The sequence below is a fragment of the Sus scrofa genome, chromosome 1 (genome assembly GCF_000003025.6).
Source record: "Sus scrofa isolate TJ Tabasco breed Duroc chromosome 1, Sscrofa11.1, whole genome shotgun sequence".
Classification (NCBI taxonomy): domain Eukaryota; kingdom Metazoa; phylum Chordata; class Mammalia; order Artiodactyla; family Suidae; genus Sus; species Sus scrofa.
Genome location: NC_010443.5, coordinates 21,127,640 through 21,140,424, shown reverse-complemented (window position 1 = coordinate 21,140,424; position 12,785 = coordinate 21,127,640). Strand labels below are relative to the sequence as shown.

The window sequence follows — 12,785 nt, the reverse complement described above, 5'->3', positions numbered from 1 at the left end:
AAGTAAATACTGGGTGACCCTTCCGAGTGGCCCACCTGGGCTCAGGCATACATATGCAGCAGTGGGTCCCCTGGGGGCTGGCCTCTCTCTTCCTGTGGTCCTCCTCCTCCAGGAGGCTAGCTCAAGTGGCCTCACAGAGAGCTTTCAGTGTTCTCAGTATTAAGAGGGGACAAGCCCCCAGTGTGCTAGTGCTGTTCAAACCTCTGCTGCTGCGTCATGTTTTCTGTTGCCCTTTTTTTTTTTTTTTTTTTTTTTTTTTTTTTTTGGTCTGTCTTTAGGCCAAACCCACAGCATATGGAAGGTCCCAGGCTAGGGGTCGAATTAGAGCTGCAGCTGCTGACCTACATTCCAGCCACAGCAACATGGGACCTGAACCTACACTGCAGCTCACAGTAACACTGGATCCTTAACCCACTGATCAAGGCCAAGGATCGAACCATTGTCCTCATGGATACTAGTCGGGTTTGTTACTGCTGAGCCACAACAGGAACTCCCTCTGTTGTCCTCTTGATCAAAGCAAGTCTCATAGCCAAGCCCAGACTGAATGAGGAGCAAAACTGACACAACTTTTTTTTTTGAAAATGGTTCTTTTAGTTTTAATACAACATACACATAATATAATCATGCATACATTCAAGTATACAGACAATTAGCGTTGGATGCCCTCTCACAAAAGAACTATTAAAAACATTTGGTCAGATAGACGTGATTAGTATGTTGATCTCTGCCCAAGACAGCTGGTCTCCTCCTCTTCCATGTGTTCTCCAAGCTGCACCGTCTCTTCCACGGGGAGCCCGCTTATTTCCCGGCCCCATGCATGGCTGCACACGGACCGCTGAGAAGGCTTCACTCCCCCAAAATGCCCAAGGTTAAGAGCTTCCATTAACAAGGTATCGCTTTCCATTCCACTGCTTCTTGATCAGAGGTGCTGTTAAGAATTGGCCCTTTTTTTTCTTTTCTTTTTTTTTTTAAGCAATCAAGTAAAAATCTGCCTCTGGCAAAAATTACTCATTTTTCTGTTATATAAAAAATGTTTACCCCCATTGTAGGATTCCCAGACGTCTCATCCCATTGAGGCGTCGGCCTCTACATCCAGAGGCTTATCCATGATCTGAAAATCACTTCTGGACAGCCCTTGAGATGGGGATCCTCTTGATCTTGGAACAATGAACGTCTTAGTTATCTAGTTATCATAGATAACTATCATATGTTATATACCTATGTAGTATTTATATATGATATACACATACAATATATATGATAGCATAACTATTGTATATTGCAGTTATCTAGTTATCCTAATTATCATAGACCAGTGACCTCCCCATATATATCCAACATATAATGGTGAAATGGGGAAAAGATAACCTAAAAAAGCTGCAGACACAGAGCACAACCAGCAATCTACAGTCCACGGCAGTTCGACTCAGGTCTGTGCTGCCAGGTGCCCCCACTCCTGGGCCAGGGGATGTTCCTTGATTAGGACCCACTTCTCCTTCTTGGGAGTGATTCCCTGGCATCTATTTCTCTACTGCTCTTGGGTCTTTGAAACAGATTTTGAAATAGTCTTCCTTTTCCATAGGAAATGGCTTATTTTTGCTTCTAAATAGCTTCCTTGGCTTACTTAGTTCCTACTGTTAAAAAAAAAAAAAAAAAAAATCAAGCACCGAGAGGCCTCTTTTCCTTTGAATGCACTCTGTCTCTTTAGGTCATACTTTTGTGCTTGTCAATAAACCTCTCTTAAAAACTTTGTGGATTTCCTAAGAATGTCATAGAATCTAGGCCCCTAGAACCCACATCCATAGTTTTTTGTTTGTTTTTTGTTTTTTCCCAATTAGACAGATCTCTCTCTACTCTGCCCTGGGCATCAGGTTGTTAGGAGATAGCATCTCTGTGAGTCTAAGAGGCCCTTTTGTCCAGCTGAGAAGGGCTAGGAGGTACCACGTTAAACTCCACAAAGGTCTTCACTCTGAGGCCATTTCTGTAAGAATGTTGTCTGTCAGCTGGAGAGGCTTGAGAGGTAAGAGATACTGTTTTCCAAAATCATGAGTTCTGGTTCTTCTCTATTTTCTCTAAATGATGCATGTAACTAGAGAATTCATTTTTCAGCTCATCTGTTTCTTGCAGAGCCTTATATGCAGCTAGAAACACTCAATGAACACTTCCAACATTCTGCCTGGAGATCTTTGCAGCTAAACCCAAAGCTCCTTGTGTTCATTTTTGATCTTTCATGCTCCCATAGGCACCACTTTTGCCAGTTATTTTGCTACAACATAATGTGGGCTGCCCTTTTCCTTGAGTGCTATACAGCTTCCTCATCACTTTGCCAGCCTCTACGAACAGCCTGATTGCCATTTTCTGGTGTTTGCTAATAGTTACCTCACTGCTTTTCACCTGCTGTCTGGTCCCAAAACCAATGCTGAATGTTTTAGGCTTTTGTTATGGCTACGTGCTAGTTCTTGATACCAATTAATATATCAGTTTTTGTGGCTTAGGAAACTGCTACAATTCATAGTGGCTTAAAACAGCACTGATCAATTCTGTCAACTGGCTGATCAATCTTCGGTTGGTATCTCCTGGCTCATTCTCGTAGCTTCAGTCAATTGATGGGTTAGGTGGGGACTGGGTTCAGCTGGAATTAGTGAGACTCCTGGGTCTCATCCTCCCGTAGGCCAGCCCAAGCTTCTTCATATAGTTGTATCAGGGTCCCAGCAACAAGCTCTTTCACACGATGCTTTTCAAGCCTCTGCATGCATCATATTTACTCATGTCCCATTAGGCAAAGCAAGTTCAGTCTCACAGCTACACCCCAAATTCAAGGAGTTGAGAAACAGTCTATACCTCCTGATTAGAGGACGTGTAAAAAATGTGTAATAAATTTTCTTTCACCCTTTCACAAAAAGTATGTACAAATCTGGAGTTCCCATCGTGGCACAGTGGTTAACGAATCCGACTAGGAACCATGAGGTTGCGGGTTCGATCCCTGGCCTCGCTCAGTGGGTTACCGATCTGGCGTTGCCGTGAGCTGTGGTGTAGGTTGCAGACGCGGCTCGGATCCCGCGTTGCTGTGGCTCTGGCGTAGGCCGGTGGCTACAGCTCCGATTGGACCCCTAGCCTGGGAACCTCCATATGCCATGGGAGTGGCCCCAGAAAGGCAGAAAGACAAAAAAAAAAAAAGTATGTACAAATTTGAGGGGAAAAGAATGGGTCACATAGGAAATCAGGTCAGGAGAGTAGGATGTGAATTGATGGTCATCACATCATGGAAAGAGTCTAACAATCTGATGCTTTCCTAGTTATTGTGAAGATTGTTGATGGATTATATATCAACTATCCAGCATAAAGGTAGGCTCATATTGGGTACTCAGTTTGTCACCGACATTGCTTTTTCCTTCCTTGCTTTACTTATTAGGTTTGACTCTAGATGGGTCGCTTACTATTGTTAAATGCTTGGTGTTTACCTAATTTCTTGGTCTGATACAATCTGTACGGGAAGTGAGAGGAATGTCAGTAGCCGTAAAAGGAGATAACTGAGGTCAAGTTTGACACTGTAACCCTAAGAAAGAGAAATATTTAAAAACAAAAGTTCACCACCACCCAGTTCAAAGATGTTAATAATTGGACTTCCCGTGTGGCTCACAATGAAGATGTTAGTAATAATAAACTGAGTTACCAATACATTGTGTCCATTGGCTTCTCTGTAAGAGAGCAATGAAGTGTATCAATGCATTTTTGAAGAGGTTTTCCAGTAAAAAGGAGCAAATGCTTTTCACATTTGAAGGGAGAAACTTTGGTTAGGTAAAGATAGCTCACACACACACAAAAACCTCATGCACTAAGGTTTGGATAACTGGTGTTGGATAACTGAGGTTTTTCTGCACTTTTCTAAAAAATGTCAGCCAAAGAGAATAATTTGTTTTCTTGGAGAACTGAAGAGGGGTAACCAGCCAACAGGATTATGATCACTGACTCAAAGGATTTTAAGGGAAAGATGAACAGAAAAGGAATGTAAAAATTCTTTGGGATTTTTTTTCATCTTTAACTAGTATTATAAGTTAGAAAAGGCCATTAATGATTCTGGAAACTCTACTGATTTCTCTTTTAAAAAATATTCCATGAAATAGTTATGAAATATAAAGTTTAATTGAACTGGACTCCATGATTTATTCCCCATCATTTTTTCTTTCTACATAAATGTCTTCTGTATTTTCTAGCCACAAGTTTGCTTCACATACCAGGACTAAAGCCGAATCAAATGTAAGGTGCAACAACAACTGTGTTTGTAAATGCTAATACCGATAACAGCAGAAACACTTGCGTGGATGATTTGACCTTGATCCTGGAGCACTCACTGCTCTTGTTACTCTCTCCCTTAGCAAGCCCATCTTCTACCATTTCCTCAGTTGTTACTTCTATGCCCCTGAGGGGCATAGAACTTCTACCTCTAAGTAGCAGTGCTTTGGTATTTCAACAGTCTCGGGTCAGTTATAACCACAGTGAATCTTTGTTAGAAGAGAATTATTTATGATTATTAATAATTTTGTGGGCTTCTGGCAGTTATGATGAGTGACTACTTGACTGAGTGCTGCATTATAGTATTGGAGAAACTCCGATATGAAGAAATTATTGTAGATGGAGTTCCCGTTGTGGCTCAGTGGTTAACGAATCTGACTAAGAACCATGAGGTTGTGGGTTTGATCCCTGGCCTTGCTCAGTGGGTTAAGGATCCGGCATTGCCGTGAGCTGTGGTGTAGGTTGCAGACGTGGCTCAGATCCTGCATTGCTGTAGGCCAGTGGCTACAGCTCCAATTCAACCCCTAGCCTGGGAACCTCCATACGCCATGGGAGTGGCCCTAGAAAAGGCAAAAAGACAAAAAAAAGAAAAAAAAGTTATTGTAGAAAAGAAGGTAGTAGTTGTAATAGTGAAAACATGTTCATGTGTTCATCCAGATCTAGGTTTTCAGATGCTTGAGGTAGGTAAAAACCTATTTTCTGAATCTTCCTTTCCCTGTCTTTCTGAATCTTTGCCTATCAGTTGTTTGGTTATCAAGACTGCCCCAGTCTTGGGACTATTATAAGCTGTTCAGAACTGCATGATGTCTATGGATAAGAAGCTGCCATGGTAAGTATCTATGGAATGGGTCACAAATTTGAGTGTGCATTAGAATCACTCAGAGACCAACCTAGAGCCAACCTAGAGCCTCTGAATCAGAACCTCCAGGGTCCCAGGCATCTGTGATGTTTGTAGCTCTCCAGAAGATACTGTTGCCTCCTAAAGTCTGAGAGTCTGAGCTACAACCATCTAGTTTTATCTTACACAAAATAGTATTGCCCACTGAAAGATGACATAGCACAATTCTCCCTAACTTCCCTATGGGATCCAGGTCTCAGGATGACATGAGTGCCTAAAAAGGAAATCAGGAAACAGAAGCAGATTTCTGGTAGCTGATTGTAAATTTTCTTTTGAATTCTTCATCCGAAGTTGACTCAAAGTAGGGTTTATTTTAACAACTTTATGAATATAATTTATCAAAGTTCATTACATTAACCTTTATTATAATGAGATGGGAAGGCCAATAGCATTGTTTGATTTTTTTCTTTCTCACTTACTCTAGCTTTCTTTTTCAAGTATCACAGTATAGAACTAAGTTACTGGATGTAGAGCTTCATTTTGACATTCTTTCAGCACATACTTCTACATTTTGTTATGACTACAGTTAAGGAGTACATGTTAACCTTTCAGGGAATATTCTTAGAAACAGCATCCTCTTGGTTGACTTTACATTGAAGTTTTCCTAGTGTTTACTCTTTGGCAACCAGGAGACCTTCTAGATCCGTGGGACCAAGGCATTTGGGGCTGGGCTGGGCCAGAAAAGGTGGGCAGGAAGCCAAGGTGAAGGCCCACTTCTTGCCTACACTCCTCTAGAGAATCTTGAGGTCCCCATGCCTTTCTCTCTCCTTAGCAGACCATGGACTTGAGCCTTCAAGGGAGCTTAGACCTTCACTTCATTTAGGACCCACGGCTTCATGTTGTTAGGTCCTGAGAAGGAATGACTATTTCTAAACATCTTCCAAGGCTATTTATGATTTCAGTGCACTTTGCGCTTCACTGTATGAATGAAATGGTTCTCCCAAGTAGCCTTTCCAGGCTTTAGGAGAGCAATATAGAGCATGGGACCTGTCTAGGACTAGTGGGAGACCAATCAGCAGGTCCCAAATGTTCTGGTGTGCGGTGCTGTCCCTTAACCACCCCTTCCCTCCCACTGTGGCGCCTCCTAAGCCCTCCTTGCATCTATCACCATTGCTTGCCTTTTTCCTTAAAATTTATCCATTCTCCATCCCATTCACTTGTTGCAGAGTAGAATATATTAGGTACTAAGTTAAGCAGATACAGTTCGACTCCATACTAGCGAGCCAAGGTACTTGCCCCATGTCACATAAGATGGTAACCTGATTGTAATGCATACATCTCAAGGAAGGACCTTAATTCTTATTGTATAGCACAGGAAACTATATTCAATATTCTGGCTAAACCATAATGGAAAACAATATGAAAAAAAAATATATATGTGTGTAAACTGAATCACTTTGCTGTACAGCAAAAATTAACACAAAATTGTAAATAAATTACACATCAATAAAATGTTTTTAAATGTTAAAAAAGGACCTAATGAGTTAGTCCTTTAAACAAATATTTATAGTTTTGTGGGTCTTTAATTAGTAAATCTACATGGACATTATGAAAATGTTGGAAAATACAAGAAAGTTATTTTTTTAATTTTTAATTAATTAATTAATTAATTAATTTTGTCTTTTTGCCTTTTCTAGGGCTGCTCCTGTGGCATATGGAGGTTCCCAGGCTAATCAGAGCTGTAGCTGCTGGCCCGCACCAGAGCCACAGCAACGTGGGATCCGAGCTGCGTCTGTGACCTACACCACAGCTCACGGCAATGACGGATCCCCAACCCACTGAGCAAGGCCAGGGATCGAACCTGAAAACTCATGGTTCCTAGTCGGAGTTGTTAACCACTGAGCCACCACGGGAACTTCAAGAAAGTAATTTAAACCTTTTATAATTCTATAATTTGAAGAAAAATACAATTAATATTTTGATGTGTATTTTGATGTTTCAGGATATATGCACGGTAGCACTGCTTGTCCTCTTCCCTTTGCCTACTTTTTCCTACCTAAAATGGTATTTACATTTCTCATACCATTAGATAGGCTTCTAAACTCTGTGGATATGTAGCAATCAATACCTCTTTTTTTTTTTTTTCTCTATTTGCCATTTCTTGGGCCTCTCCCGTGGCATATGGAGATTCCAGGCTAGGGGTCGAATCGGAGCTGTACCGCCAGCCTACACCACAGCCACAGCAACGCCGGATCCTGAACCCACTGAGCAAGGGCAGGGATCAAACCCACAACCTCATGGTTCCTACTTGGATTTGTTAACCACTGAACCACGACGGGAACTCCAATACCTCATTTTTGCACTTTAAATTATTTTTGGATTTCTGTGTAAACTGTGGAGATGCAAATATTTACAGCAATGAGCTTCACACACTCGGCCTATACTCTTAGAACAAATGTACTTAAGGCAAAACAAATAAACATTTTAAAATCTTTTAATACATATTATTAAACTGCTCTCAAAAAGGTTCTATAAGTTTGCCCTCCTACGAGCATTTTTTTTCAGGGTTCCCAGAATCCTTACCAATTTAAAAAAAAATTATTATTTAAAAAAATTCTTGCCAGCTTGGAGCGGGGGCGGGGGGGGATCTCAGTGGCTTAATTTGCATTTCCTTGTTTTGTTAGTGAAGTCCCTCATGACTCACTTTTATACAACCACTGAAGATAGCTGGGGAGAGTGGTTAAGCGGGGCTGCCCTAGAGCCTGACTATTCCTTACTGGTCTGGGACCCTTCCTTAATCTGTCTAAACTCATTTACCAACTCTGATAATGACAATACCTATTTCGTAGAGTCCATAGGAGGATTAAACAGGGTATCACATGGAGTTCCTGTCATGGCTGGGAACCTCCATATGCCGCAGGTGTGGCCCCTAAAAAGACCAAAAAAAAGAGTATCACGTGAAAAGTCCTTAGAACATGCGTACTGATCTTACAGTAACACACGATGCATATTAGCTCTCCTTACTCCTTACATTCTCTAGCATTTCTAGCATCTCTATTTTTTTTTTTTTTTGGTCTTTTTGCCATTTTCTTGGGCCGCTCCTGAGGCATATGGGGGTTCCCAGGCTAGGGGTCGAATCAGAGCCATAGCTGCTGGCCTACACCAGAGCCACAGCAACGAGGGACCTGAGCCACATCTGCAACCTACACCATGGCTCACGACAATGCCGTATTCTTAACCCAACTGAGCAAGGCCAGGAATCGAACCCACCACCTCATGGTTCCCAGTTGGATTTGTTAACCACTGAGCCACAACGGGAACTCCTCTATTTCTTCTTATATGAATTGCCTTTTCATTGTCTTTGTATGGACTAGCGGTTTTTGTTTTTTATTTTGGGGGAGACAGGAGTAAAGACATTAAGATAACGTTTACTCGTTATCTACCATATATTGCACATACACCCCACTTGTGGTTTGTCTTTAAATTTTATTCAAAATGAGGAAATATTTGGAAATCAGGTAATTCAAGCCAGGGAAGGCATAGTTTTGGACCAGCCTGAGTCTTTTTCCTGACTCTTAATTGTGCTTCTAGGAATCACTTTCTCCATTATTGAGAAGGCCTGGTATTGATTTTTTGTCACCAGAAAGCAGAAATGGCACTTTAAGCAGCATAACTTGTATTAAAAATCATCACCATGGAATAAAACTTTGCTTAATTTATGTAAATACTGATCATGGCAGATGAGAGCCCATGGTTAATATTTCACCATTTCCCATTTATCACTAAATCCAACTTGTCAGCATTCCATTAGTGGTGCTACAAAATTAATTACTTCAACTTGAGGGAAGCTTTTAATTTGAGATCAAGCTCCCTGAGAGATTGAGTAGCCACTAAGTGCTACCACTTTTCCTCTCTTTTCTGCAGATTATGTCATAGAAAGAGAACATTTCTAGCCACAAAATCTTGTATAAAGGCAAAATATTCATGATTTTGGAATATATACATGCTACTAAAAATGAAAGTTTTTCACTTCATTGGAAAAATATGGACATAGAGAACATTATTTTGCCTGCTAAGCAGGGAATCAATGAGAAACATCCTCATCGATTGAGGTGCCAGCTTGTTTCAAAAAGCCATTAAAAATGGGCAAATGTTGCTGCTGTGTGATAGATAAATGGAAGTGTATATATTGCTGCTAGACTTGTGTATGATTGAAATTTTCCATATAAAACTTGTTTTAAAATCAGTTTTGTTAAACACCTTTCACTTCTAATTCTTCATCTGGCTTTTAACATGTGATTCCTGCCTAGGTATATGTCTTTCTGCTCACCCCTCCTTATTAAAATGACATAAAACAGTGAACTGTTTCATTATCTCCTTTACTCTTTTTTTTTTTTTCAGGGCCTCACTGGAGGCATATAGATATTCCCAGGCTAGGGGTCGAGTTGTAGCTGCAGCTGCCAGCTGACACCACAGCCACAGCTATGCCAGATCCGAGCCTCCTCTGTGACCTACATCGCAGCTCACAGCAACGCCAGATCCTTAACCCACTGATGGAAGCCAGGGATTGAACCTTCGTCCTTGTGGATGGTCAGATTCATTTCCGATGTGCCACAATGGGAACTCCTCTTGTACTCTTAATATATTCCATTAGAATATACTGAGGAAATATTTTTAAGCACTGAGTATTGAACAAACACTCAAAATGAAGTATGTAGCAATGATGTTAGAAGAGCAAGGAAATGTAAACTTCCAAATTTTATATTTTCTTATTGGATTTTTACCTTTGTTTGTTCTGTTGTTTACATTAACCATGTTTTATATTTATTAAATTTTTAAGAGGAAAAATAAACCATGATTTATATCATTTTTAAAAGAACTGTTTTGATGCATAGAACTGAGGATGTACCAGATCAAGGACTGGTGCTGAAATAGACACAGAATAGATAGATAACACTTAGAGTTGGCCCCAAAGCCTTGTAAATTGGCTGTCCATATTCAACAATCATTATCTTTGCCAGTCTTCTCTTCTTATTTTTCCTTTCGCTGATGTGTTTTGATTTGCGATTATGAAGCATGTAAAGGAAGAAAAAGAGTTGGGTTCCCAAAGCACTCTAAAATTTGAAATTGCTGATTGTATTCTGGGCACCTCTACTATTGAACTGCAGATTCCTACCTACCAGCTGTAAAATACAAATGTGTTCATGACTCTTAGTCACATTAGTCCTTTATACTCATAAGAAAAATGTCATGGGACATTTAACTCCTTTACCGCGTTTATTACCTATACCCAAGAGTAAAGAATCTGGAGTGCTAAGCAGTAAGCAGAATGTTTATTTTAATCTTCAATTCCCTCAACGCAAAATATTTGACTCTCCCTAGAGGAATTTAACCTCAGTATCTCTACTTGCAGGCAAAATGAAGGACCGGCTAGTAGAACTTTTGGAGTTAACCAAGCACTATGACCAGCAGTTCCCAGAAAAGGACGATGACTTTGACTCACCTCACGAGGACATCGTGTTTGAGACGGACCACATCCTGGAATCCTTGTACCGAGACATCCAGGAGCTTCAGGATGAAAACCAGCAGCTGTTTACTGACGTGAAGCGGCTGGGAAAGCAGAACGCCCGCTTCCTCACGTCCATGCGGCGTCTCAGCAGCATCAAGCGTGACACCAACTCGATTGCCAAGGACATCAAGGCCCGGGGTGAGAGCATCCACCGCAAGCTGAGCGCCATGAAGGCGCTGAGCGAGGAGGCGCAGGCAAAGCACGGTGAGCACTCGGCTGTGGCGCGCATCGCGCAGGCGCAGTACAGCGCGCTCGCCCGCACCTTCCAGGCTGCCATGCACGAGTACAACCAGGCCGAGATGAAGCAGCGCGAAAACTGTAAGATCCGCATCCAGCGCCAGCTGGAGATCATGGGCAAGGATGTCTCGAGCAACCAGATAGAGGACATGTTCGAACAAGGCAAATGGGACGTGTTCTCCGAGAACCTGCTGGCTGATGTGAAGGGCGCGCGGGCGGCCCTCAATGAGATCGAGAACCGCCACCGCGAGATGCTGCGGCTGGAGAGCCGCATCCGCGACCTGCATGACCTCTTCCTGCAGATGGCCATGCTGGTGGAGCAGCAGGCTGACACCTTGGACGTCATCGAGTTCAACGTGCAGAAGACCCTTGACTACACCGGCCAGGCCAAGGTGCAGGTGCGCAAGGCGGTGCAGTACAAAAAGAAGAATCCCTGCCGGACCATCTGCTGCTTCTGCTGCCCCTGCCTGAACTAGCAGGCCTGCAACACCTGATCCCAGACCTGAAAGGGCTAGTAAGCACCCTGGGAAAGATGTTGAGGCCATTTGCACTGGGATGAGTTGCTCTAATGCCTATGGACCTCGCTCTTTAGAGAAAGAAAACACTCAAGGTCCAAGAATTCCAGCCCAGCTCGAACTTGGAAAGAGGGTACATGTCACCCCATTGTTTCTTCAGTAAGGACAGATACCTCCTGAAATTTTGTGAGATCATTATATGGCACATAAACACCCTCGCCTCTTAACGGAAGCCAAATGAGGAACTGACATTGTAGTGTACTCTACGGTAAATGTCCAAGGCACGTTTGCTCATGAACCTCTAGGAGGAAGTCAAATTGTGCATCAGCCCATTGTGTAAGGACTGGTTATTAAAACTTCAATTCATTTACCCTGTCCTGAAAGTACCTTGGTTCTATTCATTTTCGAGTGAAATTGACCTTGGGAAAAACTGCACATCTTCCTTTTCTTACTCTTTATCTGGTTTATGCTATGTGATTCCCACATGGATGTGTATCTTCTTTCTGCTCACCTCCTCTACTTGTTTAAATCACAAGTATCACTGTTTCCTCAACTCTTTATATTCTATCAGAATATATTTGGAGATTTTTTTCCAAATGTTTTTAAGCACTGAGTATTGAACAAGCACTCAAATTAAAGTTTGTATGTCACATTATATATATTTTTCATAAATAAAAATAATTTAAAATTTCTTTTTACTTGATTTTTACAAATGCATATATATATAAATGTAAAGTACAAATATTTACTAATGCATGTACATAATACCAATTGGTTTAACTTTACTTTTGTAAATATGGTATATAAATATCCAGGAAAATATTTTTACTGGTTATTAGTGTTGATTTGCTTGTTTCATCTGCATCTCAGTAGTCCAGTTTGGGTCAAAACTTGGTTTTGAACATCTCTGTCTTGGTTATGGTGATAAAGACAGATAAAATTCTGAAAATGCATACAAAACTAGAGATAATAAAAATGGTCTTAAAAGTAATTACTTTTGTTTTACTGTGGCCCATTCCTTTCATGCATTCAAATGTGGTAATTTAAAATAAAAGAATCCTGTTTTTCAAGTTAGTGGAATAAACACATTATAAACATCCTTTTTTATGCATTTGTGTCTTGACCATTTAAATCTTAGTCTACTTTTTCAATTATTGTCTACTAGCTGCCTGAGGTTGCAACATCTGGATGAAACTCTGAATAGAGGGGGGAAATGAAAATTAATTCACATGGGGGTGTGTTGCTTTCTCTCCTGAGTTATTTACAATAGTTTAACAAAATCATCCTGTTTTGGAGATCTGGTTTTGTTTGCAAACTTTGTAATGCCCTGACT

General features: G+C 41.2%; 1 protein-coding gene across 2 annotated transcripts in view; it reads left to right on the top strand.

Moving 5' to 3' along the window:
* STX11 (syntaxin 11) overlaps window positions 1-12,554 on the top strand; it is a 42,451-nt gene extending 29,897 nt beyond the window's left edge. For both annotated transcript variants that reach the window (XM_021087115.1, XM_001926239.3), the window contains exon 2: window positions 10,545-12,554. In XM_021087115.1, coding sequence (XP_020942774.1) covers window positions 10,545-11,413 — 869 coding nt within the window. In that variant the 3' untranslated portion in view covers window positions 11,414-12,554. The remainder of the gene's footprint in view (window positions 1-10,544) is intronic.